This window comes from Urocitellus parryii, chromosome 5 (assembly GCF_045843805.1).
Source record: "Urocitellus parryii isolate mUroPar1 chromosome 5, mUroPar1.hap1, whole genome shotgun sequence".
NCBI classification, from domain to species: Eukaryota; Metazoa; Chordata; class Mammalia; order Rodentia; family Sciuridae; genus Urocitellus; species Urocitellus parryii.
In genome coordinates, this window is record NC_135535.1 from 107,442,200 (window position 1) to 107,466,421 (window position 24,222).

The 24,222-nt window shown below is 42.3% G+C and overlaps 1 protein-coding gene across 14 annotated transcripts; it reads left to right on the top strand.

The window, feature by feature from the left end:
• Nucleotides 1-7: 7 nt before the first annotated feature.
• Nucleotides 8-22,737, top strand: Znf384 (zinc finger protein 384). Of its 14 annotated transcripts, XM_026403291.2 has the most exons (13): nucleotides 8-176; nucleotides 374-435; nucleotides 1,283-1,342; nucleotides 9,657-9,727; nucleotides 10,041-10,278; nucleotides 10,514-10,561; nucleotides 10,771-11,104; nucleotides 11,991-12,083; nucleotides 16,333-16,557; nucleotides 17,246-17,428; nucleotides 18,920-18,998; nucleotides 20,537-20,695; nucleotides 21,223-22,737. In XM_026403291.2, exons 4-13 carry the CDS (start codon nucleotides 9,662-9,664, stop codon nucleotides 21,628-21,630), a joined length of 1,833 nt encoding a protein of 610 aa, XP_026259076.2. In that variant the 5' UTR covers nucleotides 8-176; nucleotides 374-435; nucleotides 1,283-1,342; nucleotides 9,657-9,661; the 3' UTR covers nucleotides 21,631-22,737. The 14 variants fall into 14 exon arrangements, with proteins under 14 accessions (XP_026259076.2, XP_077654396.1, XP_077654398.1 ...); XM_077798270.1 differs by lacking the exon at nucleotides 374-435; XM_077798272.1 differs by lacking the exon at nucleotides 374-435 and having other exon boundaries at nucleotides 9,661-9,727.
• The last annotated feature ends 1,485 nt before the right edge of the window (nucleotides 22,738-24,222 follow it).

The following is a 24,222-nucleotide window of genomic DNA, read 5'->3' on the forward strand; positions in this document are numbered from 1 at the left end:
CTTTCCTCATTGCCGCTCCCCCTACCTAGCTATTTCCCTCCCTCCCCCCCTTTTCGTTTCCGGCGCTCCCGCCTTCTCTCCGGGGCTACTCCTCTGTAAGCCTGTGGGGGGGGGGAGGGAGGGGGGCGTGTAGGAATTGGAGTTCCCGGGAGCACGAGCTGCAGCACCACTTCCGGGTAAGTGTTAGGGAGGGAGGGGGGCCACCCACTGCCTCGCGCCCCCGCCCTGCGGGTGTCTCGCGCGCATTCCGTGCGTGTGAGTGTGTGGGTCTGTCTCGCGCTTGAAGTGCGTGCCCGCGCGCTCCGCCTCGCGCTCACCCTCCTCCCTTGCCCCTACTGATCCTCCCACCCCACTCGGCTCCCTCCTTTCCCAGCAAACGCCGCCCCTCCTGCGCTCTGGCTCAGGCTCTGGCGCCGCCGCAGCCGTCGCCGCCGGGTGAGTCTCGCGCCGCTACAGTCGGCGCGCGCCTAGCTCCCTGCTCCTCCCCCTCCCCTTTTCCTTTGGGGGGGTGGGGGGGTCCACGGTGTGACTGTACGTGTGTCCGTCCCGGAACCGGAAGTGGTTATGGAGGAGCGGGCGATGGGGAGAAATGGGGGGGCTTAGGGGGCGGGTGCCTGTCTGGTGGGTGGCAGAGTTCAGCTCCCTGGAGGGGAAGGAGGGACGTCCCAAGGAAGGGTCTTTGAGGAAGGAGTTGGGGGTGACATTAGGAGAAAGCTCCCAGGGACTGTCTCAGGGGAGCGAGGGTTTGTGGGGCACAACTGAGGTCTCCAGTAGATAGACGACTGTGCAGGCTGAAGGAGGTACCTCTTGGCACAAGGCCTTTGGGTAGGCAGGGGGCGAAGTCCTCGTAGAAGTGGGGGAGGCTAGAGGAAGTGGCTGGGCCTGAACTTGGCCCTGTGCCTGACACAAGGGCTTGTGCATCCCCCAGCCCTCAGCTCTGCCTTCTGAAGCCACTTCTCAGGGACAGGAATCCTCCTTCTTTTCCAACTCTTCTGTTTTCTGACCCCTGATTATTTGTAGTCCTAAACGAAGAAGAATCAGTGTCTGAGTCTAGGAGTGGAACCGAGATGCTGGTGATAGAGTTCATCTAGGTTCCTGGGAATTAGATCCTTGTATCCACTTAGTAGGGGGTGGCACTGAACTCCTGTTACTCTGTCCTTCCATCATGTAATTGTTGGTTGTGGGGTCGGCCTGCCTTCCAGACTGACTATTGACAGTCAAAAGAGTTCTTCACAGTTCTGCACCCTTACTGGCTCCTGTAACCTAGACAATTTGTTTACAGAAAGTTCAGGAGCCCTGGAAAGGAGAAAGAATAAGACGACAGGAGGAAGAGAGAGAGAGGGTAAGAAAATTTTGGGTTAATAACTTTTCTGGTTTAGGGGGAGGAGTCATAATTTGGAGGGACAGTGTGACAGATTTCTTTAAATAATAGCAATTTGTAATACTGGTGTTTGCTGTGGAAGAGAAATCAGTTATTTCTTGAGGTTGCCCAAGAAGTTTCAGTGTAAAAAGTTGGCACTGTACCCTGGTTACCTTCCATTGCCACTAGTACTCAGCAGGAATGAACTATGAAATTGTTCAAGTGAAACTACTGAATAGTGTTGCATTCTGTCCAAAGGAGAAATTTATTCTGCTTTAGGGACACAAGAGCCCTAATTGCCAATATAGTCTTATAGTATAGCTTATGGAATTGCTTTCCTGTATTTGGAACACGCAGAGCTGAGGTTAGAGTGGAGTTCCTATCCTTAATATTCCAGTGGTGTGTTTGAAGTGAATCTGTTGAGAAATTAAAATTGGTGACATAGGGTTATTTGAATATGGTGTGGCAGAGTAAAGTTTTCAGGAAAAAAGCTGCTGCTTGGGTAGTTTGAAGTAAAATGGGTAAAACTGTATGAAGTAGACTCCAGAAGTAAACCTGGGAGAATTCATTGTATGAGACCTGATGGTAATAGAATTTTAGGTATACTGAAAATGGCAATGTATGGACTCTGAGTTTTGAGTTGAGTTTATAAAATTAGATGGTTGTGGGTTTTTTTGAGGTGCTGGGATTAAACCCAGGGCCTCAAACATGTTAGGCAAGTGCTTTACCACTGAGCTACATCCCAAGCCCTTTTTTAAATTCTGTTTTTGAGACAGACTGTAAGTTGCCCAGGCTGAACTTGGGGTTCTTCTGCCTCAGCCTCTGAGTAGCTGGGATTTGAAGTCTTTGCCACTGTGCCCAAGCAAGCAATCGATGTCTCAAGAACTAATTCCAAGCTATTTTTTAATATTTATTTTATTTTACTTATTTATTTTTAAAATATTTTTTTAGTTGTCAGTGGTCCTTTATTTTACTTATTTATATGTGGTGCCGAGAATCAAACCCAGTGCCTCACACATGCTAGGCAAGCACTCTACCACTGAGCCATGACCCCAGCCCCAAGCTTTATGCATTTTTTTTTAAGAGAGAGAGAGAGAGAGAATTTTTTAATATTTATTTTTTAGTTTTCGGCAGACACAACATTTTTGTTTGTATGTGGTGCTGAGGATCGAACCCGGGCCGCACACATGCCAGGCGAGCGCGCTACCGCTTGAGCCACATCCCCAGCCCTGCTTTATGCATTTTTAAAACTTTGTTTTATTTATTTATTTTTGGTGCTTGGGTTTGGACCCAGGACCTTGGGCATGCTAATCACAAGCTCAACCACTGAACTTCCCACCCCACCCAGTCTTGTATTTTGTTTTCTCACATTTCCCAGATCTTTCATTTAGAGTATAATAGGCACAAGGAGAGGACCACAGTATTGTCCCTCCCACAATGGTTCATTGGTACCCTGGGTAGATGCTGCTGGCTGAGATTGCCAGCCATGTGGTGGTTGTGTTTGTGTAATATGGTTGGTGGTCTTTCCAAGTGAAATTGGGCTAAAGGCATTCCAAGTTATTTTGTAATTGAAAAAGTGCACCGAGTAATAGTAGAAAAGCCCTAAAGTCTACTAGGATGATCTCCCCATTTTTTTTCTTTTTGTATTTCTGGGAATAGAACCTAGGACCTTGGGCATGCTAGTCTAACTAAGCTACACCCCTATCTCTGCAGTGGCCCTTCTTGAATGTCTTTAGAACCTGAGAGAGAGATTCTGTTTCCTTATTGAGAAGAAAATGATCCTGAGCTAATATTGTAAACTTTGTGCAGTTGTATATTTTGATATTGTTTTTCTCAATAGAGTATCTAAGTTTTTTCTGGAGTTGAATTAAAGTTGATTCGTTTTTGAGTTGTCTTGATACATCTTGTAGATGATTACTAAGCTGGAGGCTACAGATCTGTTATTTTGGTAGTTCCTTTGTAATTATATGGTCTTTATGTAATTTTCACTAATTGTTATTAACAGTCTTCATCAAGTGAAAGTATTTCTTTGATTCTCTTCATGAGTTTTTCAGGGTTACATTTGTTAAGAAAATGTTATTTTCTTGGGGGAAAAAAATCATGCTTTACTTTTAAAACGGTGAAAAACAGAAGTAAGTAGTGGGAAAGAGATGGTGATCTTCACAGTATCTGCCAAAACCACATGCTGGAGGCCTTGACACCTTTATTCCTTGATGATTGGCACTATGGAAGGATATGATCAAATGGACAAAACTCTGATGCAAGATACAAGTCCTACTCTGTGTTTCATGGATATTACTTAATAATGTCTCTCTTTCACCTCCGTAGTTCTTCCAAGATTTCTTTTGAGATTGGAAAACTAGGAAGAGAAATACTAACTTAATTATAATAGGCCTTCTTATTAATAGAATAGTTGAGGCTTAGATACAGTAGTGAAATTGAAATTAGAACTCAGATTTTCTGTGCAGCACTCTTTTTTTTTTCCATCTATTAGAATAGTTTTCCTTTGTTCTGTGGAATGGTAAGAGAAGCTTTCCTCTTCCTTCCTGGTCTAGGGTAAATTAGATTTTTTTTTTTTTTTTTTTAATGGTAGATTAGGCATGGTGGTACATGCCTGTAATCCCAGTGACACGGAGGCAGAGGCAGAAGGATTACAAGTTTGAGGCCAACTTTTGCAATTTTGACCCTATATCAAAATCAAAATAAGGGCTGAGGATAGCTCAATTGGTAGAGTGTTTGCCTCACATGCATAAGGCCCTGGGTTCAATCCCCAGAATAATAAATAAATAAATAAATCTTAGACATATCTTAGTGGGAAATACTTCTGAGTTCAATCCCCAGTACGGGGGTTGGGGGGTGGGGTGGGGGGAGTTGGGATTATCATCAAAACTGGCACTCTGAGGCTGAGTATGATGGTGCACCAGGTATTTGGGAGGCTGAGGCAGCAGAATCACAAGTTCAAGGCCATCCTGGGTACTTTAGTGAAACCCTGTCTCAAAAAAAGGGAGGGGGTGGGGGTGGGGTGGGGGATGTAGGTCATTGGTAGAGCACTTGCCTAGCATATGAAAAGCTTTGGGTTCAATCCCCAGTAACTCTATAAACAAAAATTACAAACAAACTGACACTTTGTGTGGAGGTGAATTTTTCCTTAAATAAATGGACTTAAGGTTGTAAGAATATTGATGTGTACCTGTTTACATGTTAGGATGGTTTGATGAAATTTTCTCCATGAAAGAATAAAAGGATAAGAAGCAAAATGTACAGTAAACAGATATTAGGTGATCTAGTCCCAAAGCATCCTTTTATACAATTCTGGGGAACACCATTTACATTGTATTCTAGCAACAGTCTTCATTCTTGGCTCTATTGCTGATTTCATTTTAAGGTTTACGCCATAGTTAAGTCAATTCTATTGATAGAACAGTAATGTAGTGTTTTGCGTTATCATTTTGTAGTAATTATTGCTTGTAGTTGGGAGAGCAATACTGTTCCTGTGTCCCCTTTGGGGCTGTACTATATATTAGAAGTCCCTTAAACCCATGGTCTTATCTTGTCCCAGGACCAACTCTGATTGTGACCTTCAGCTTCATTCTCTTTAGAATCCAAACAGAAATAGACTGGGTATTCAAGAAATACAGGAGCCTTTGGGGGCTGGGGTTGTGGCTCAGTGGTAGAGTACTCACCTATCATGCACAAGGCACTGGGTTCAATTCTCAGCACCATTTATTAATAAGTGTAAAATAAAGATATTGTGTCCACCTAAAACTAAGAAATAAATATTTTAAAAAAGAAAGAAATACAGAGGCCTTTTCTTTTTCTAATGAAAGTCTGGATTTTTATTTATTATTTTATTTATTTTTATGTGGTGCTGAGGATTGAATCCAGGGCCCTGCTTGCGCTAAGCGAGCGTGCTCTACCGCTGAGCCACAACCCCAGCCCATCTTTCTTTCTTTTTTGGTTGAAGATAGACATAATGCCTGCAATACCTGTATTTATTTATTTACTTACTTACTTACTTACTTACTTACTTACTTACTTATTTATTTATTTATATGGTGATGTACTGCTGAGGCTTGAACCCAGTGCCCTGCACATGCTAGGCAAGCACTGTACACCGCATCCCTGAGTCTGGACTTTTTTTTTTTTTTTCTCTGGGGATTGAACCCAGGAGCACTTGACCACTGAGCCACATCCCCAGCTCTGTTGTGTATTTTTTTAGAGACAGAGTCTCACTGAGTTGCTTAGCACCTCGCCATTGTTAAGGTTAGCTTTGAACTTGCTATTCTCCTGTCTTAGCCTCCTGAGCCACTGGGATTACAGGTATGCACCACCGAGCCCAGCCCCAAGTCTGGACTTTTTATTCAGACTACATTATTCCAAAATGAGTTATGTTGGTAGCCAAGTGAGGTTTCACAAGATGTAGACAGAGAACATGATCTTGAACTGCACGTCATTTTACTATTAACAAAAACTTAAATCTTGAAAACATTTATTAAGAACTGCCTGAATAATATTCATTCATTCATTTAGTCATTTTGGGCTTACAGGATTGAACTCAGGGGCATTTGACCACTGAGCCATATCCCCAACCCTATTTTGTATTTTATTTAGCAACAAGATCTTACCGAGTTTAGTGCCTCACTTTTTGCAGAGGCTGGCTTTGACTTGTGATCCTCCTGCCTCACCCTCATGAGCCACTAGGATTACAGGTGAGTGCCACTGTGCCCAGCCTGAAAAATATAATTTATTTCTGGAAAGATTCTAAATTTTAGTTTCTGAATTAAGCCTCAACACTGCAATGTATACTTCAGTTATATGGTTTTGATACCTTGCAGAACCCCTTTCCTTACCTAATCTTGGATGCCTGTGTTCAGATCCCTGCTCTGATATTTACTGTTTGATTCTGTGCCTCTAGTTTCCTTATTTGAAAAATCAGGGTTGTAGTACCTTCCTTATAGAATTAAGGGGATTAAATAATGTAAGAGTTGTAAGGTGCTTCAAACACTGCCTTGGATACAATAAGCATTTAATGAATATTATTGATGATGACCATGGTGGTGATATTGTCTCCCACATCACTTTGTATGCCCTGTTTATAAGAGCTTACAGGGTTCCCTTCCAAACTCAGAGGAACCCTCAGAAACTCTGCTTGACCTGAGCTATCTAAAGGACAATACAAATGAATGTAATCTTTGGGGGGAGGAGCTTGTTCATAGGAGTTCTGTATAGGTACATTCTTATTTTCAGGCTTTCAGTTTCTCCCTCCTAAATTTTCACATCTTTAATGCTTTTACTTACTTGATTGATTGATTGATTTTTTTTAAGGCAGGGTCTCACTATATTGCTTAGACTAGCTTAGAACTTTTGATCCTCCTGCCTCAGCTCTCAAGTACCTGGAATTACAGGTGTGAACCACCACATTTGGCTACTTCCTTGATTTTTTTTTAATCAAGAAGAAATTATAGGGGCTGGGGATATAGCTCAGTTGGCAAAGTGCTTGCCTCACATGCACAAGGCCCCGGGTTCAATCCCCAACACTACAAAAAAAAAAAAAAAAAAAGAAGAAGAAATTATATATCAGACCTTTCTTTTACTCTGCAGCCCAATTCTCTACTTCATTCCTTCTGTTCATTACCACTGTTGCCTCTTATCCATTTAATATTTCTCAGCTAAAAGTAGCATTAAACAGGGATTTGTGGATTAAGGTTTGTGTCTCTAGTGTTATTGTCAAAACCTATATGTATAGAGTCCACTGATATTCAAGTCATTAAATATTATAATTGCACCTGGTTGATGAATCCTATATCAGGGACAATTAGGAGACACAAATGTAGAATATGTGATCTTTCCAAAAAGTTTTGCAAGATTGGACCCTCAGATTGAGTACCCTTTAAAGCTAGGCCTGGGAGTTGTAGGATATCACCTGTATGGGAAACTATTCAGTTTTATTCTTCATTTGGCCCTTGGTATTTGGATTCATCTAAAAATGTTATGTTGTTGCTGACATGCACTATACAGTTAGGCCTAAGAAGATGTGTTTGTATTATAAACACACAGCCTTATTTTTCTTGTCATTATTCCCTAAACAATATAGTGTAACTACCATTTACATAGCATTTATATTGCATTAGGTGTGCATTCAGCCAACCTAGGTTATATGCAAATATTATACTATTTTACAAAAGGGACTTAAATGTCTGTGGATTTGAGTATTCATAGGGCTTTGAAACCAATATCCTGGAAGTACTTTAGAAAATTGGTACTTTATAAAGTTGTTCTTTATTTTATAACTAAGGAAACAGGATTTGCCTATAGCTGATCCTCTGTCATTTAATGTTGAGCCTTATTTGTGTGAAACTGTTTCATATTTGATGCATTCCTCTCTGTTGCTACATTTTAGAAAAAGTAGGCTGAACCAGGCTTAACTGGCAGTGTGTCAGTCAAGAACAGTTTGAACACAATGATACATGCCTATTCAGGAGACTGAGGCAGGAGGATCATAAATTCCAAACCAACCTGGTCAACTCTTTGAGGCCCTGTTTTAGAATAAAAAATTAACAGGGCTGGGGATATAGCTCAACTGGTCAACTCTTTGAGGTCCTGTCTCAGAATAAAAAATTAATAGGGCTGGGGTAAAGCACTTGTGGGTTCAATCTCCAGTAAAAAAAAAGAAAAGAAAAGAAAAATTATACTGAAATAGAGTTATTTTCTTTGTATTTATTTTTATATAAATGTTTTGTATGAAAAATGAGGGTGCTAATAGGAGCAAAAATTGTGATCATCCTTCATAACTTCACTATAACCTCAGTCATTGCAGTGTATGTCACACATCTTCCTTCCCCTTCTGAACTTTGATTGCTCTTGGCTCAGTGTAGTGGAATGGTGATAATTTTTTTAATTGACATTGTACATATTTATAGGGTACAGTGTGATAATCAAATACCTGTACATAATGTGTGATCAAATCAAACCTGGTATTTCCCTCTCCTTAAGATTGATCATTTCTTTGGTTGATAAAGTATACTTTATGTACATACACACACACACACACACACACACACACACACACACACACACGGGATTGAACCTGGGGGCATTTAACCACTGAGCCACATTTCCAGCCCCTTTTATTTTTTATTTTGCATCAGGGCTTGCTAAGTTGCTGAGGCTGGCTTTGAACTAGCAATCCTCCTGCTTTAATCTCCTGAGCCACAGGTCTGTGCCTTTGCGCCTGGCAATAACATTTTATTTACTCCTGCTGTTCCTCACTTCTTTATTCCACCAGTCTCATACTCTCTCCTAACTTGCCTCTTGTGAGATTGCACCTTTTTTGGTCCAGGATTTTGGGAAACTGTTCTTGACTGACACACTGCCAGTTAAGCCTTCCTAGAGAAAGTGATCAGAGAGAAAATAGGTGGTGGGATGCCTGGATTCTCTCTCCATCTGTGACTTGACAGTGTAATTCTAAGGGATTATTTTCCTTGCTTTTTCTTAGAGTTTTAAGCTTAATCATCTCCTGCATACAGAGAAGAATTTGAAATACAAAGCAGGAGTCTAAATCTCCTTAGGTGGAAATCTGTGGTATTACTGCTCTCGCCAGAACTTTTTTAAACTGGTAGTTCCTTGGTTCCCACTGCTCAGCTCAGATTGTTTTATATCCAGCGAAACACCACAGATGTCGTTTGACTTTGGGGGGATCAATGTGATAGTGTCCCTATATAGCCTGATAACTCAAAAAAGTACCTTGGTTCTGATTTCTGCCATTTCATTCGTGTAGTTTCTTGGATATATTGTGTTCTTGTCTAAAAACTTTTCAAGCTGAGCAGAACTGTATATTGATTAGAAATCTTAAAAATTTTATTTCAAAGGATTTGGACATAAGGGATAAGGGAAAAGGGGAAGGAACAGTGGTAGGTACTTTGGCTATTTTCAAGCCAGTCAGTGGTTTGCTTTTTGTGACCTTTCCCTCTCTGACTTCATTTCTCTTCTTGTCAACAAAGGAAAATAATACCAAATCTGTGTCTTTGGGGCTTGGCAAACATTCTATCGTTCAGTGAGATGGGTTTAAGTTTTGTCACAAGCATTAACCAAGATAGCCTCTTTTGGGTGGGGATATAAAGCTGAGTAGCTCCAACCAAGGGAACTAGTATTTTAGACACTAATGTCATGATTGCTAATTCCCAGCCAAGTATCAGGTGTCAAAGAAGAGACTAGGAATCCCTCAACTCTCCTCCATTGGTAAGCTTCTACAGATTTATTCCAGGGAATAATATGGTCTCTCTCTCTCTTTCTTCAGGTAGAATGGAAGAATCTCATTTCAATTCTAACCCATACTTCTGGCCTTCTATCCCCACAGTCTCAGGACAGGTAAGTGGTGTTTTTTTCTGCCCCTCATTAAGTACTTTTTTTCAACTAGTGAGTAAAGTTCTGTTACTGAGTAAGTAGGTTCTATTACTGTGGAGACTGAAGCAAGATAAATCACATGCTGTTTCACTGCATCCTCAATCACTGAGAATTATATACTGTTTCTCTTTTGGCTGCTGTCTGGAAGCACAAAGATATTAACTTCTTATTCCTTGATCTCCAAGGAGGAATGACACTGAAAAGTGTTTAGGGAACAGGCAAAATTTAGACTCTCAGTCTGAAGAGGGTGCTCCTCTCCCCTCTCCTTTCCTTTCAGATTGAGAACACAATGTTCATCAACAAGATGAAGGATCAGCTGTTGCCAGAGAAGGGCTGTGGGCTGGCTCCACCCCATTACCCCACCTTGCTGACAGTGCCTGCCTCAGTGTCCCTGCCCTCAGGCATCAGCATGGACACAGAGTCCAAGTCAGACCAGCTGACCCCACACAGCCAGGCATCCGTTACTCAGAATATTACGGTGGTCCCTGTGCCGTCTACAGGACTGATGACTGCTGGTGAGCACCTCTGCTCTTCTCCAATCTGAGGTGTTGATCTTCCATGATCAGTACCCCAGGCTGGAGGGCTCTGAGGACATGGGGAGTGGGATATGTGTTTGATTACTCAATCAAATTTTTATTAAGTGCCTACTGTGTGCCTAGCAATGTGCTAGGCATTGTGGGGGATACAAAGAAGTAGAAGATGCGGTCCCTGCCTTTGAGGAGGTGACATTCTTTCCTTCTCTGAATCAAGGAGTCTCCTGTTCTCAGAGGTGGAGAAGAGAAGGGAGTCAATCAAGGGGTAAATCTCACTGTTACCAGGGGGGTGGGGACAGGGGTTAGGAGACCATTATTCTTCAATAGGGTTTGGGGTTTCCTGTATGTACTATGGGATGGGGTGGTGGTGGTGAGGGGTTAATAAGACAACAATTTGGGGGGGATAATATGAAATAGGATTAGGATTAGTACTGAACAACATGACACCATCTTCTTTTTTCCCCCCAATCTTAGGTCCTGGTTTGGTAATCACATCCCCCTCAGGCTCTCTCGTGACCACAGCCTCATCAGCTCAGACCTTCCCCATTTCGGCTCCTATGATTGTCTCAGCTCTTCCCCCTGGCTCACAAGCCCTGCAGGTGGTCCCTGACCTCTCCAAGAAGGTAGCATCAACCCTAACTGAGGAAGGAGGCGGAGGTGGTGGTGGAGGTGGCAATGTGGCTCCCAAGCCCCCCCGGGGCCGCAAGAAGAAGCGGATGCTGGAATCAGGACTGCCTGAGATGAATGACCCTTATGTCCTCTCCCCTGAGGATGAAGATGACCATCAGAAAGACGGCAAGACCTACAGGTAGGAATCAGAGCCAGGAGCAAGATGGGGGTGAGGGTCATTGTCTCAGCTTCCCCATGTCTTGCCCTGATCAGGCGCTATACTCTTGACAGCTTTACTCCTCAGAGTCACTTGCATGTCAGATGTTCTGTCGTGGGGTAGGAAGGCAGAGCTGCTGGCACTGCTCTAGTGGCTCTTCCCCCAGGATGCAGACCTCTTTTCCCCCTTCCTTTTTAACCCTGGTTATGGTAGTCATTAGCCTTGACTGATTTTTTAGTAACAGGAGAGTTTGTCTCTTGTACTAATGCTTTAGACTGGGTTTGAGACTCTGCAGGGGATTTGGGTTTTTTTTTTTTTTTTTTTTTTTGGCTTTCTGCATTTCCCATTTCTATTTTTCCAAACAAACAAATCTCTTTTGGTAAGCACCTAACCTAACCTGTGTACCATACACGAGCTCCTGTACCATGTTTGAGCACTTGAATCCACCAGTTCCTGCATGGTTAGGATGATGGGAGGGGTCTACATAAAAAGGTGGGAGGAATAGGAAGCCTCCCCCTTTTGAAATATATGTTTGTAAAATGACTGCTTATTTTTTAATTTGTGGACGTAATTTAATCCTCTACTTTATCTTAAGTTGTCCATTACCAAAAAGCTTTATATTCATATTTGCATGTGGTACTATGCAAAAATAATTACATAAGTAAACTCCCTGCCCTTTGAAAGTTGAAAATCTGTTAATACTCTGAGAGCTATCAGGGTCCCTAGTGGGTTTGGGGAATTTGGTTCCAATATGCAAAGTGGGATAACCACTATCAGAGCTTTGATGCAGACAGGGGCATATGTGCATGGCTGGGAGATTGGGTCTGTCCTTAGTGTACCGAGATGGGCAATGTTGTTCCCATTTTAGGAGCGAAGGGAACTGCGGCACAGGAAATGGACAGAGCCTTGGGCTCATGGATTCAGTTCCCGGCTCCACCACGAACTTGCTGTGTGACCCTGGGCAAGTCCTTTTCCCCTCTCTGGGCCTCAGTTTCCTCATCTGTAAAATGGGGAGAATTCTGTTTATAACTCCCATTTGTTTGGGAGTATATATCAGATAAGCTATGAAATGTTGGGAGCTTCAATAGAAAGATAAGAAATAGTCATTATTTAGCATTTATTTTTATTGTATAATTTTACTATGGAGAGTAGCCACAACTACAGTGTTTAATTTCCTTTTTATGCATGGAAATGAGAGGAGTGTTGCTATGCAGAAAGTATTGAGCACTGCAGAATTCCAGCTCATAATCTGAAAGTTCATTGCAGCTTTATTATTACAGGTGTATCCCACTTTATACAATAAAAGTGTTCCTGGAAAATGTTTACATCATATCATATTATAAAGGTACCTGACAAGTTTGATTCATTTAAAGGCATTTTATATCACTTCATAAAATGAAAAATCCCTTTTATCATGTAGAGATTCAGATTTTTGTGTGTTTATTTAAAATGAGGGCATTATAACATGGAGATGAATCTATATAAAATGTAGGAGTAATGGGAAGCACTTCTGACAGATTGGAATCAGAGGATTCTGATACAGTTTCTATGTTTGTTAGTTTTTTGGACCCACATTAAAGCTACCTCTGAACTTCCCAAACTCTATATATTAAAAGAAATGTGAATATATAGTTGGAAGGAAGCCTGTTAGGACTTTGTGTACCCTCAGAGATTTTCTTGAAAGACCTACACCCAAGTGACTAAAGAGAACTCTGAAGAAGGATTGTATCCTTGGTAAACAAAATTAATTCAGAATCTTAGAACTCTGAAGTTGCAAAGAACTCTTCTTAATCACAAAGAATCCCAATTTTGATGCAGCTGTGGGTCAACTACCTCCATTCCAGTGATCAGTAGCATTTGACTGGGTACTGATGGAATTAGGTTCTGTTGTTACTCTGGGCTAGACAACTTATCTTTGTTGTCATCTGTTAAATGGGAAAATTAGTCACACCCTTATTTATCATATGCAAATGTTTTGAGGGAAAAATAGAGTATTTGAAATTATTTTGAGCACCTTAGGATGAGAATTCAGAGTAGTTACTGTAATCAAGACATTGTATGCTCCAAGGACATCATTCTTACTATGATGGGTGTGAATAGTGCCCCTTGGAGCACTGCACCCTGTGATGTGGAGTGCTGGCTTTTCCATCCTCTGCCATCTGCGTACTACCACACCTCTACTGAATCAGATTTCTTTTCAGTCACCCAACACCCTGCCTCAGAGGACCTTTACTCTTTTATTTGGCTTCATAAAATTTTAGAGTTGGAAATAAGAGGTTGAATATCCCTTATCCAAAATTGTTAGGACCAGAAGTGTTTAGATTTTTATTTTTTCAGATTTTAGAATATTTACATATATATGAGATATCTTGGGGATGGACCCAAGTCTTAACATGAAATTTATTTGTGTTTCTTATGTACCTTATTTGCAGAGCCTGAAAGTAATTTTATATAGTATTTTCAGCCCACATTTTGACTGTGACTTGTTACCTGAGGGTGGATTTGGAAATTTCCACTTGTGATGTCACATGAGTGCTCAGAAAGTTTTTGATTTTGGAGCATTTCAGATTTTGGATTAGGGATGCTCAGTATATACTTTAGTAGTCACGTGGGCCAGTCCCTTCACCAGGCAGATGATTGTCTAGCCTCTGCTTGAGTTTTTAGTGTCAGGAATCTTAGGTCAGCAGCATGGCTTTGTAGTGAGTAACTGCCCTTTTACCAATTACTTGCTTTCTGAACCTATGTGTTCCTTTCTGTAAAACAGGGGTACTATTTGCCAGGTGTTTGTGAAGAATAGAAACAATGTGTCTAAATTATAGTATCAGGGATAACACCAAATGGCAACTATTATAATCATCATTATATATAGTACCTTTGAGATTGTTCACTCTGTGCCCAGTCCATTATTTATTTTTTCAGATTCTTCTCTAATTGGGAACTTCAATGAAGATATTTTCTTCTTTATAATTAACTTTTAGGGCTGGGGTTTTGGCCATGAGGCACTGGGTTCGATCCTCAGCACCACATAAATGTAAAATAAAGATATTATGTCCACCTAAAACTAAAATATAAATATAAAAAATTAACTTTTACACTAAGAGTACAGTTGTGTGTTGAATGCCTTCACACAAATTAATGAGATACTTTACTTGAATTAAAATGAACATATTGGCTGGGAATGTAGCTCACGCAGTGCCATGGGTCCATCTGGGGTGGGGGGTAGGGACATGCTGTTCTACCTGACTTGAGAAATTTTAGCAGTCAAGGGAAATTATCTTGCAACTTTAGTACTGTTACTCCAAGTGACACTGTGCCCATTTGCTAACCTCAGTTTTAGTGAAATACTTCATAGTATAAGCTCATTCATCAGCACTGGGGCTGTTAGCATTAATGCCATTTTATTACAACTTTGACTATACTGGGTGTTTGCTGGTCCTTCTAGCAGCAAAAACTAAATCCCTGAATTTTGCAGACCAGAAAATTGAGGTCTAGCTGGAGATGGTGATGCACACCTGTAATCCCAACAACTTAGGAGCCTGAGGCAGGAAGATTGCAAGTTCAAGGCCAGCCTCGGCAACTTAGTGAGGGCCTAAACAATTTGGCAAGACCCTGTTTCAAAATAAAAAGGTCTGGGAATGTAGCTCAGTGGTAAAGTGCTCCTGGGTTAAATACCCAGTAATAAAAAACTATTGTCTGTGCCCTGTAGACTATGATGATTATAAACAGAACTTTCCCCCTTCTCGTGAAGTGATTGAGCTTTTCAGATTAATAAACTAAAAAGTCAGATTTCTTTCAGAGTTATCAAGTAAGTAGAAGAAAGGACATTGGGCATTAATGATTGGAATTTTAGTAAAATCCTTACTATAAGGACTAAACTAACAGTGATAAAAATTTTTGTCTGTGAAACTTGATGTTCTTATCTCAGTTATCCTCTAAGAAATTCTGAAATGGGAAAAAAAAATGCAGCAGTCATCACCCCACCTCATCCCAAACCTCTCTGGGGCTGTAGCTCAATGGTAGAGTGCTTGCCTGCAGGCGTGAGGCACTGGGTTTCATCCTCAGCAACACATTAAAAATAAATAAATAAAATAAAGGTATTGTGAAGATACTGGAATGAATAAGTAAATTAATAAATGTAAGGTGGGGAGTACCCTGAGAAGAGAGCTTGCCCTAGTCACCTGGCTTCCCAAGCCACCCTTCTTCCTGCTAGCTCAACTTTGGGCACTAGTGAGTTTTACAGAAATGACAGGGTTCCATATATAAATAGCTTTTATCCAGTAAAGTCTAAAGAGTTGTGACTTAACTCATACAAATATCTCCTTATTTGATACTTTTGGACAGTGTCAGAGGAAGAGAAGGATCACCAACTCCGGTTGATGATGAGTGAAAGCACACTGGGTGCTGTTGATGTTACTCAAAGTACAGACATTAGCTTCATGTGCTAGGAAAGAAGAAAGGTTTAGCATAGGAAAATCTGTTTTGCAAACTTATTCTCCTAAAGACTTGAGGAGTACAACCTATTCCCAACAGTTAACTTGTCTTATTGCAAAAGTGGTTCTTGCTTGATTGCCAGGAGGCTGGATGCAGGGGATAGATGATTGATGGAATGTCACCTACAGGGTAAAGGCCGGACATTATATGGTTTTGAAAAGCCCTCCAAATAATTACTATACATCCCCACCCTTATCCCTCTAGGAATCACTGCCAAAAAGGAAGTAGGAAAAATCTGAGGGAAGATAATTATCTGTGAAGACAGGCTAGAATCTAGTCAGTTGTTCTCTTCATTTCCATCTAGATGGGTTGAGGAATAATGAAGGACAGACATTAAATTAAACATGGAGAAGTTGGGGAAAGGAGTTCATTTAAAGCTTGAAATCAAATGACCTGATATTTCTGGTCCAGTGAAATTCACATTCACCCAAATCCTATAATAGTTTTTTTGTCTTACTAGGGTTGAATTCTATTTTTTCTTCAGTTAGGAGTCCAGTCATTCAGGAAACATTTACTGAATATTTATAATCTGATGGATACTGTTAGAAGCTTAGGTTATAAAGATGAATAATAACAAGCTCCTATTCTCAAGGGTCTCACAGATACAGTTGGAATGTAAGATTAGATAGGTGGGATTCTCTTGGAAGTTAAGGGGAGGGTTCAGCAATGGCCTCTTGGTGGGGAGGATTCTTTCTAACCATTGCCCTCATTTGGCCCAGGTGCCGGATGTGCTCACTGACATTCTACTCAAAGTCGGAGATGCAGATCCACTCCAAGTCACACACCGAGACCAAGCCCCACAAGTGCCCACATTGTTCCAAGACCTTCGCCAACAGCTCCTACCTGGCCCAGCACATCCGTATACACTCAGGCGCTAAGCCCTATAGTTGTAACTTCTGTGAGAAATCTTTCCGCCAGCTCTCCCACCTTCAGCAGCACACCCGGTAAGGCTGCTCTTGCTTTTACTCCACCACCTGGCTGTGAACTTGTCCCCAAGGCCATATTGCTTGAACTGATTACTCTTTCCATGTGTATTTTTCTTTTTTAACCTTTCCCTTTGAAATATTTAAGTCTCTCCTGTTATTGTCTATGAAAAATGAGCTACATGTCCTAGCAGTGTGGGGGTTCTCAAAATTTGTGGTCTCCAATTCCAAAGTCTGGAACAATTTTTGTGGTTTCTCTCTATGTCTATGTTTGGAAATCTTCTGCAGAGAAGGCCCTGCTTTTACTATATGCTTCAGTTCAGAACCAAGGTGTGCATTCAACTTCAGGTCCATGGGGAACAGGCGATATTGGTCTTTGTTCAGATTACTATTTGGAAGCAGGGTATCTGTGGTGAGTTTGTAAACTTAGGAGAAAGCCAAGGGTTTTGAGACTGACTTGTTTTAAGGTTACCAGGAGCCATGGGTTGCTCTTCATCATCTCACTGCCATTTTAGCCACCGACTTAGGATCAGCAGCAACCTAGATTTGGGTTTCCTCTTCATTAGCTTCTCCAGGCCGGAGCGTATTTGGGAGGAGGGAGGAGGGGGTGCTTTCATCCGTCAAGCAACATCATTTCACCCAGCAGAGAGCTGAGCCCGAGGTGTCGAACTGCTTCCTCCTCCCCCTTCCCTCCTCTCCTCTCCGGCAGGATCCACTCCAAGATGCACACGGAGACCATCAAGCCCCACAAGTGCCCGCACTGCTCCAAGACCTTCGCCAACACCTCCTACCTGGCCCAGCACCTCCGTATCCACTCGGGGGCCAAGCCCTACAACTGTTCCTACTGCCAGAAGGCCTTCCGCCAGCTCTCCCACCTCCAGCAGCACACACGGTAAGGGAGAGTGGCGGGCTACTGACCCCGCCCCGCTGGCATGCCCTCCCCACCCCCGCCCCGGACACACACAACAACCCGCATGCGGGGGGCGGGGGAGAGACCTTGCTGGAGGAGAACATGACTGGAGGACATGGCAGACATCTGAAAGAAAGAAGACCAAGCAGCAACATTGGAGACTCAAGTGGATGTTAAGCAAACCTTTCTGGGGCAAGGGCTATGCTGGGGAGATACATTGACTATTATGTTATTCCCTGATTGATGGGATGAAGAGACACACCTGGAGCAGAAACAACTTTTCTTTCCTTTATTTCCCTCTGAGAAAATACCCCTGCGTGGATCTTACAAGATTTCCTCCTTGATGCCAAAGCAGAGGCATTTGATTGGAGAAGACATACCTCTAGCCCTCAGGGCATCAATTATGAATGGGAGATATAATCAGACATTATCTGGCACCAGCCTGTGACACCCAAGCAACAAGCAAGGCTCCAAGGAATACCAGGAGTAAAGAACAAAACATGTACTAAATATTACACAGAAATGGCATACAGAAAATGAAAAGGCTCCTACTTCATAAGGATACACACTGTTTATCTCGTGAATTTGGATTTAGAAGGGGATCTGCCAACTGGAAGAGCTGATGGTCTCCTTCGGTGATATCTCAAGTTGAACTGCAGTCCAGACTTAACTGGCCATAGTCCATCTCACTGGCTTCTTTAGATGTGATATTCCCATCTCATAATGATATCTTGCTTTGAGGAGTCAGGCTTTCTTCATTAGAGACATATTCTGTGATATTTTTGAGGTTTTTGTACCAGAGGTCCAGAAAAGCACCTGGTCATAGGGATGGTTGTGAAGTCCCTGATAAGGAGCAGGTGTCAGTATCCTCAAGTCCTGGGCTCATCTTAGCAAAGGATCCTGTGGCATTTGGGGAAGAGGTCAAATTGCTACTAGCCTAGGCATTTCCTGACATTAGTGGGCTAGCCAGGGGAAAGTCCCTAGGAGTTTCTGTAAGTTTTCATTAATACCACTGTTGTTTTCTACAATCAGCTTAACTGCTTTTCTTTGATACCAGAACTTCTTTGGACGTGATACTGAAGTCTGAAGAGTTTCTGACTGTAGAGTTGGGACCAAAGAAGTATTATAATGTTTTTCTTTGCTATTGATTTTGCCTTGTTTCTAAATATTTATTAGGACAGTTACTGTAGGAGCTGAAATGTATGCGAAATTATGAACTACCTGTTTTCGGGAGCCAAGGCCTTAGTCCCTGCTGCCCCAGCAGAAAGGGGGCTACCTTGAGCTGAATGATGTAGGCAGTGCCTGGGAATCAGGCATTACAATCTGTTCCTATTAGAGAGGAACTAAGGCTGCTGCCTCCTGCAGGCTCATCTGCTGAGCTTCCTCAGGAGGGAACCTAATTTATGCTTGGAGGAGGTCTTTCTCTAAATGGCCTTGCTGATATCCATTTCTCTCTTTTCTCATTCTGTACAGAATCCACACCGGTGATAGACCATACAAATGTGCACACCCAGGCTGTGAGAAAGCCTTCACACAACTCTCCAATCTGCAGGTAAATGTTCTTACCTCCATGTAAGACCTTGAGTGTGAGATTAGGGTCAGAGCACCATTTAACTAATACAATGGTTCTCCAACTTTTCAGAACTATTTTACTCTAAAGAACTATTTAGAGGGCTGGAGTTGTGGCTCAGTGGTACAGTGCTCACTTAGCATGCATGAAGCACTGGGTTTGATCCTCAGCACCACGTAAATGTAAAATAAAGATTTTTTTTTTTTTTTTTTAAAGAACTACTTAAAGCTGGGGCTGCAGTTGTAGCTCAGTGGTAGAGCACTTGACTATCATGTGTGAGGCACCTCAGCACAACATAAAAATAAATAAAAGGTATAAAAAAAATAACATTAAAAGAAAGAAGCTTTCATGTTTCTTTCTTTTAAAAAACAAAACAGAACTACTTAGGGGCTTGGTGTGGCCCAGTGGTGGAGCATTTGTCTAGGATGCTCAAGGCCACAGCACTGCGGCGGGGTGCAGGGGAGGGATTTAAAATTACCGATAAACCCAAAGAACTTTGGTTTATGTGGGCAATAGCTATATATGTAAATATGAAACCTAGAAACTTGAAAAAATATTTATTAATCCTTTTTTTTAAAAAGTATATAAACTCATTGCATGTCAACATAAACAACTATTCCAAAATCCTTCAGAAGGAACTTTGTGGGAATAATGGCTTTGTTTTACATTTTTGCAAGTTCCTTTAATGCCTGGCTTAACTGAAGCTGGGAATGTATGTTCACATCTGCTGCATGCAGTCTGTTGCAATGTTATACATCATGTAATCTCTGTACAGTCGTGAGAGAACAAGAGTGAAAAGACACTGTCTATTTTGATACTAAGGGCTCCTGAAAAGGTCCTTGTGTTCCATAGAGATCCCCATATCTCACTTTAAGAACTGCTGTAAGAGGAAGAACAGGTATAAGCCATCATTCTAACTTGCTGCTGAGAGCCATAGCCAAGTAGGAATGACACATGGCAATTTCCTTGTCAGCCTACCCAATGTTGCTTAGAGGGAGGACTCTCCATTGTGGAAATGGGCTTGCCTTGGACCCAGGTCATTTGCAGTGACATTGCATGAAAGGTGACCTTGCTCAGGGATTAGGGCGGATCCGGGTTTAAGGTGGATCCTGCTGGGAATAGGGCGTATCCTGCTGCCTTGGGCGCCCGCTCCTTGAGTTCTCACAGGATTCAGAGGTATTTTGGGATGCAGAGCCCTGTGGAGAGTGGGGATTTTCCCAGAGTGCCGGTGGAGTTCGGGAATAAAGAATTGCTGTTTGAATCTACAAGGCTGTGAGTGGCTCGTGATTTTGTGCCCAGCCAGACTGCGGCACTTGCAAATTCTGATATGTGCTATATGAAGGTATGCTTCTGCCCTGAGCTTGAGCAAGTTCTATTTGAAGCAATTTCCATTGCCTTCACGTGGAAAGTGAAGTTGGAAGCCTGGTGCCCACCTCACAGTTTTCCATTCAAGTTAAGGAGGCAGGAGGGATGAGCACAATACACTCATTACCCATCTGGTTTCTTCTAATTTTTCTCAGTCCCACAGACGGCAGCACAACAAAGATAAACCCTTCAAGTGCCACAACTGTCATCGGGCGTACACAGATGCAGCCTCACTAGAGGTGCACCTATCTACGCATACGGTGAAGCACGCCAAGGTGTACACCTGCACTATATGTAGTCGGGCATATACATCGGTGAGTGCTGTTTCTTCTCTTGCCTTACCCATAGCCCTGTAAGACATCAGTTCACTCTACCTCTTCTTTCCGGCCAAAAATCTGTTCCAACAAATGTAATTCAGAAATAATTAGACCCATACGTGAGGATATAGGGGGCGCCTGATCCCCTAAACCTATAAAGAGTAATAAACCATGATTCTTCATTTACTTACACATTAGGCAAAATAAAGCCAATTGAAATGTTAAGAGAAAGATTTAGGTAGGTATTTTCCATTAGACTCCAGAAAAAGGTTATGAATTGCTTGATTGAAACGTATTTGAGAAAATACGTTTCTTCCAGTTGAATGTCCACAGTGACTTTTAAAGGCGCCCTTCCTTTTTACATAGCAGTGTGCACTGAAAGTGCTACTTGAGTTCTGCATGTTCCCAGCTCCAGAATATCTCTGTATAAAGGTACTCTGCTGAACACAGTAGAGCCCAGGATACTTGTTAACAAGTAATCTCTCTTCCCTTTTCATCCCTCAATTTTTTACCATTTCCCTCAGGAAACATACCTTATGAAACATATGCGCAAACACAACCCTCCTGATCTCCAGCAACAAGTACAGGCAGCGGCAGCAGCGGCAGCAGTGGCCCAAGCTCAAGCTCAAGCTCAAGCTCAGGCCCAGGCCCAGGCCCAGGCCCAGGCCCAGGCCCAAGCCCAAGCCCAAGCCCAAGCCCAAGCCTCCCAGGCATCACAGCAGCAGCAACAGCAGCCACAGCAGCCACAGCCACCACACTTCCAGTCCCCTGGGGCAGCCCCCCAGGGTGGGGGTGGTGGGGACAGCAACCCCAACCCTCCACCCCAGTGTTCCTTTGACCTGACCCCCTATAAGACGGCGGAGCATCATAAGGACATCTGTCTCACTGTCACCACCAGCACCATCCAGGTGGAGCACCTGGCCAGCTCTTAGAGATCCGTGCTGCCACCCATTGGGAATAGGAGAAAGAAGTTCTGGTCTCTTTCTCCAACTCCTCTTGGGAAAAGTCCTTTTCTTCTGGGACAAGCCTTGGCACCATCTCCTTGGGCCTCAGGCACAGCTTTCCTTTACAAGATACCATCATTATTTTCAACTCTTCTTCAAAAGGAACATCAGCCCTCCTGATTTGCAAAGGATACTGAGCTGATTGTGTCATCCAGCAGCCCCCTCCCAAGCAAAGCTTTTAAAGTTGGGGGTTGGTGCTCAAGGGAAGGATTTGCTGTGACCTCACAGAAACTTGTCTGGTGTGGGCACTTACCCTCTCCCTCATCCTCCAAGTTCAGGCTAAAAGAAGACTAGAGGCTGGTTCTCCAGATAACAAAGAGAAGGGAGCTCCAGATGCAACCAGCCTCCTGTCCTATGCTTGCCTGCAAAAGAATAGAGGTGTTTTTTTTGTTTGTTTGTTTGTTTTGTGTGCCCCAACCCCTGAGAGCCATTTTCTTCTACATGGTCTCACTTCACTTCCTACCTACTGCTGGTAGAAGATGATTTGGGTGGGGATTAGACCTCCTTTTATTTGTAAGGGGGCAAGGGCTTAGATGTGATCCCCAAGGGCCAGAGATTTCCCAGGTGGTCAAGGCCCTGTACTCTGTCTCCCTATCTGATCCCCCAAGGATCTATGAGAACTTTGTGTTCTCTGTGAAACCCCCAGAACAAATGTGTTGCAGAGAAGGGAGTGTTCAGGGTAGACAAAAGGACTGGACTTAGCTCCCTAGGTGCCACGATCAGACGCCGGACATGGATTTATATATAAATATATATATATAAATATATATATACCCGCTCATCACGGCCATCTTTGTTGTAACCATTTCTGTGTTTATAAATGCATTATCTCTGAGAATTTTCATATTTGATGTTTTGTTTATTTTTGTCTTTTTTTTCCCCCTCCACCCTGTCCTCTGGCCACAGCATTTTTATTTTCATTTAACTTTGTTTTTTGTTTTTTTAAATCATGACAGATTTCAGAAAGAAGAACACTTAAAAAATCAGGAAACCAGTTGTTATAAAGCAATTTAAAAATGAAAAAAAAAAAAAAAACCTTGTGTACAAACCAAGGGATGTTTTTAGAACATTGTATAGAAATAAATTCATGTAAAAGGATCAGAGGCAGTGAGTGGAGCTACTGGTGTGAGTGAGCGAGTATGAAAAAAGTATTTGGGGAATTGTTCAAGGGCAGTACTAAGGATTTACTCCATAGTGTGTGAAAAATGAATACTTGTGTGCTGAGGCTCCATGTGTGAGATTCCACTGCTTCAGAAAGGTTTGGTTTTATTCAAGTGGAATCTTTGCTTATGAAGATCTGTCATGAGAATTGCATCCTCTAAATAGATAAGAACAAGATTTCAGTTATGTGTTAACATCTCTGTTCCCTATCTAAAAAAAATGGAAGCAAGACCTTGAGTGGACCTGTAACTCCCCAGTTGCTCTGTGACACCAAAAACCAGAGGTTTGTAGTAGTGGGAACCATAACAAGTTAATGGGTATATATGATGAACAGTATAAAACACAATTGAGTGTCCATAATATAGTGGTTATCAATACACCTCACAATGAAGGAGGGTTAATAGCATTGGGGAGTAGGAAATCATCTGGACTTCCCACACAGACTCTACTATTGACCAGTATTGAGTTAGATAACTTCCAAGAATACTTTCTGAAAACGTTTTAGTTTCCTTTCTTAAAGTACTGAAAAAATGACCAAGCTCCCATGTCTGAGAACCGGTGGTGTCTGTGTCTGCTGGCCCACAGTACTCGTTAAGTACTGGGATATAAATAAATAATCCCCACTTAACTTTGGGATTGAGCATTCAAGATAGTGTCTCAATATGCAGATTGACACTAATGAATGTTTTACATATAACCAAACATGCCACTGTTTATTAGAGAAGCTCCTGACAGCCCTATTTTCACCAGTATTGGAACTAGAATCTACTCTAAAAACTCATCCCTCACCCACTCTGCAATGACCGAATGAAGTAGGTACTATGGCATTGTATAGAGAAGTAAATAGGCACAGAGATTAAATTATTGAAGAGCATGACAGAATGACGTATTTAGATTGCTGTTATCTTAGTGCCTGCTCACTAGTAAATCTCACCCTTCTTCACATATTTGGTCTAAATTGTGTGGCTGAAAATCGTCATATTAAAAGCCTGCAGCGTTGGGTGCAATGGCACACACCTGTAATCCCAGCAGCTCGAGGTTGAGGCAGGATTGTGAGTTCAAAGCCAGCCTCAGCAAAAGTGCGCTCTAAGCAACTCTGAGACCCTGTCTCTAAATACAAGAGGGCTGGGGATATGGCTCAGAGGTCGAGGGCCCCTGACTTCAACCCCCCTACGCCCCGCTGCAAAAGAAAAAAAAAAAAAAACCTGCCATGTAATGTCATTATGAAGGAAATGTAATTTCGGGGTGACACCTTTGTCTAAGATACTACCTTACACAACTTGGCATATGGGCTTTGAATTTTGACTCCTCAGTGTGATAGCAGCCTGTCATGCCCTCTAGATTGCTTTTGATTGCGAT

Bases quoted from the DNA above. Each gene is read 5' to 3' on its own strand.
- Znf384 (XM_026403291.2), top strand. From the start codon at position 9,662: ATGGAAGAATCTCATTTCAATTCTAACCCATACTTCTGGCCTTCTATC. The intron at 10,279-10,513 runs GTGAGCACCTCT...CTCTGAATCAAG, and splicing joins TACAGGACTGATGACTGCTG to GAGTCTCCTGTTCTCAGAGG. The intron at 16,558-17,245 runs GTAAGGCTGCTC...CCTCTCCGGCAG, and splicing joins CACCTTCAGCAGCACACCCG to GATCCACTCCAAGATGCACA.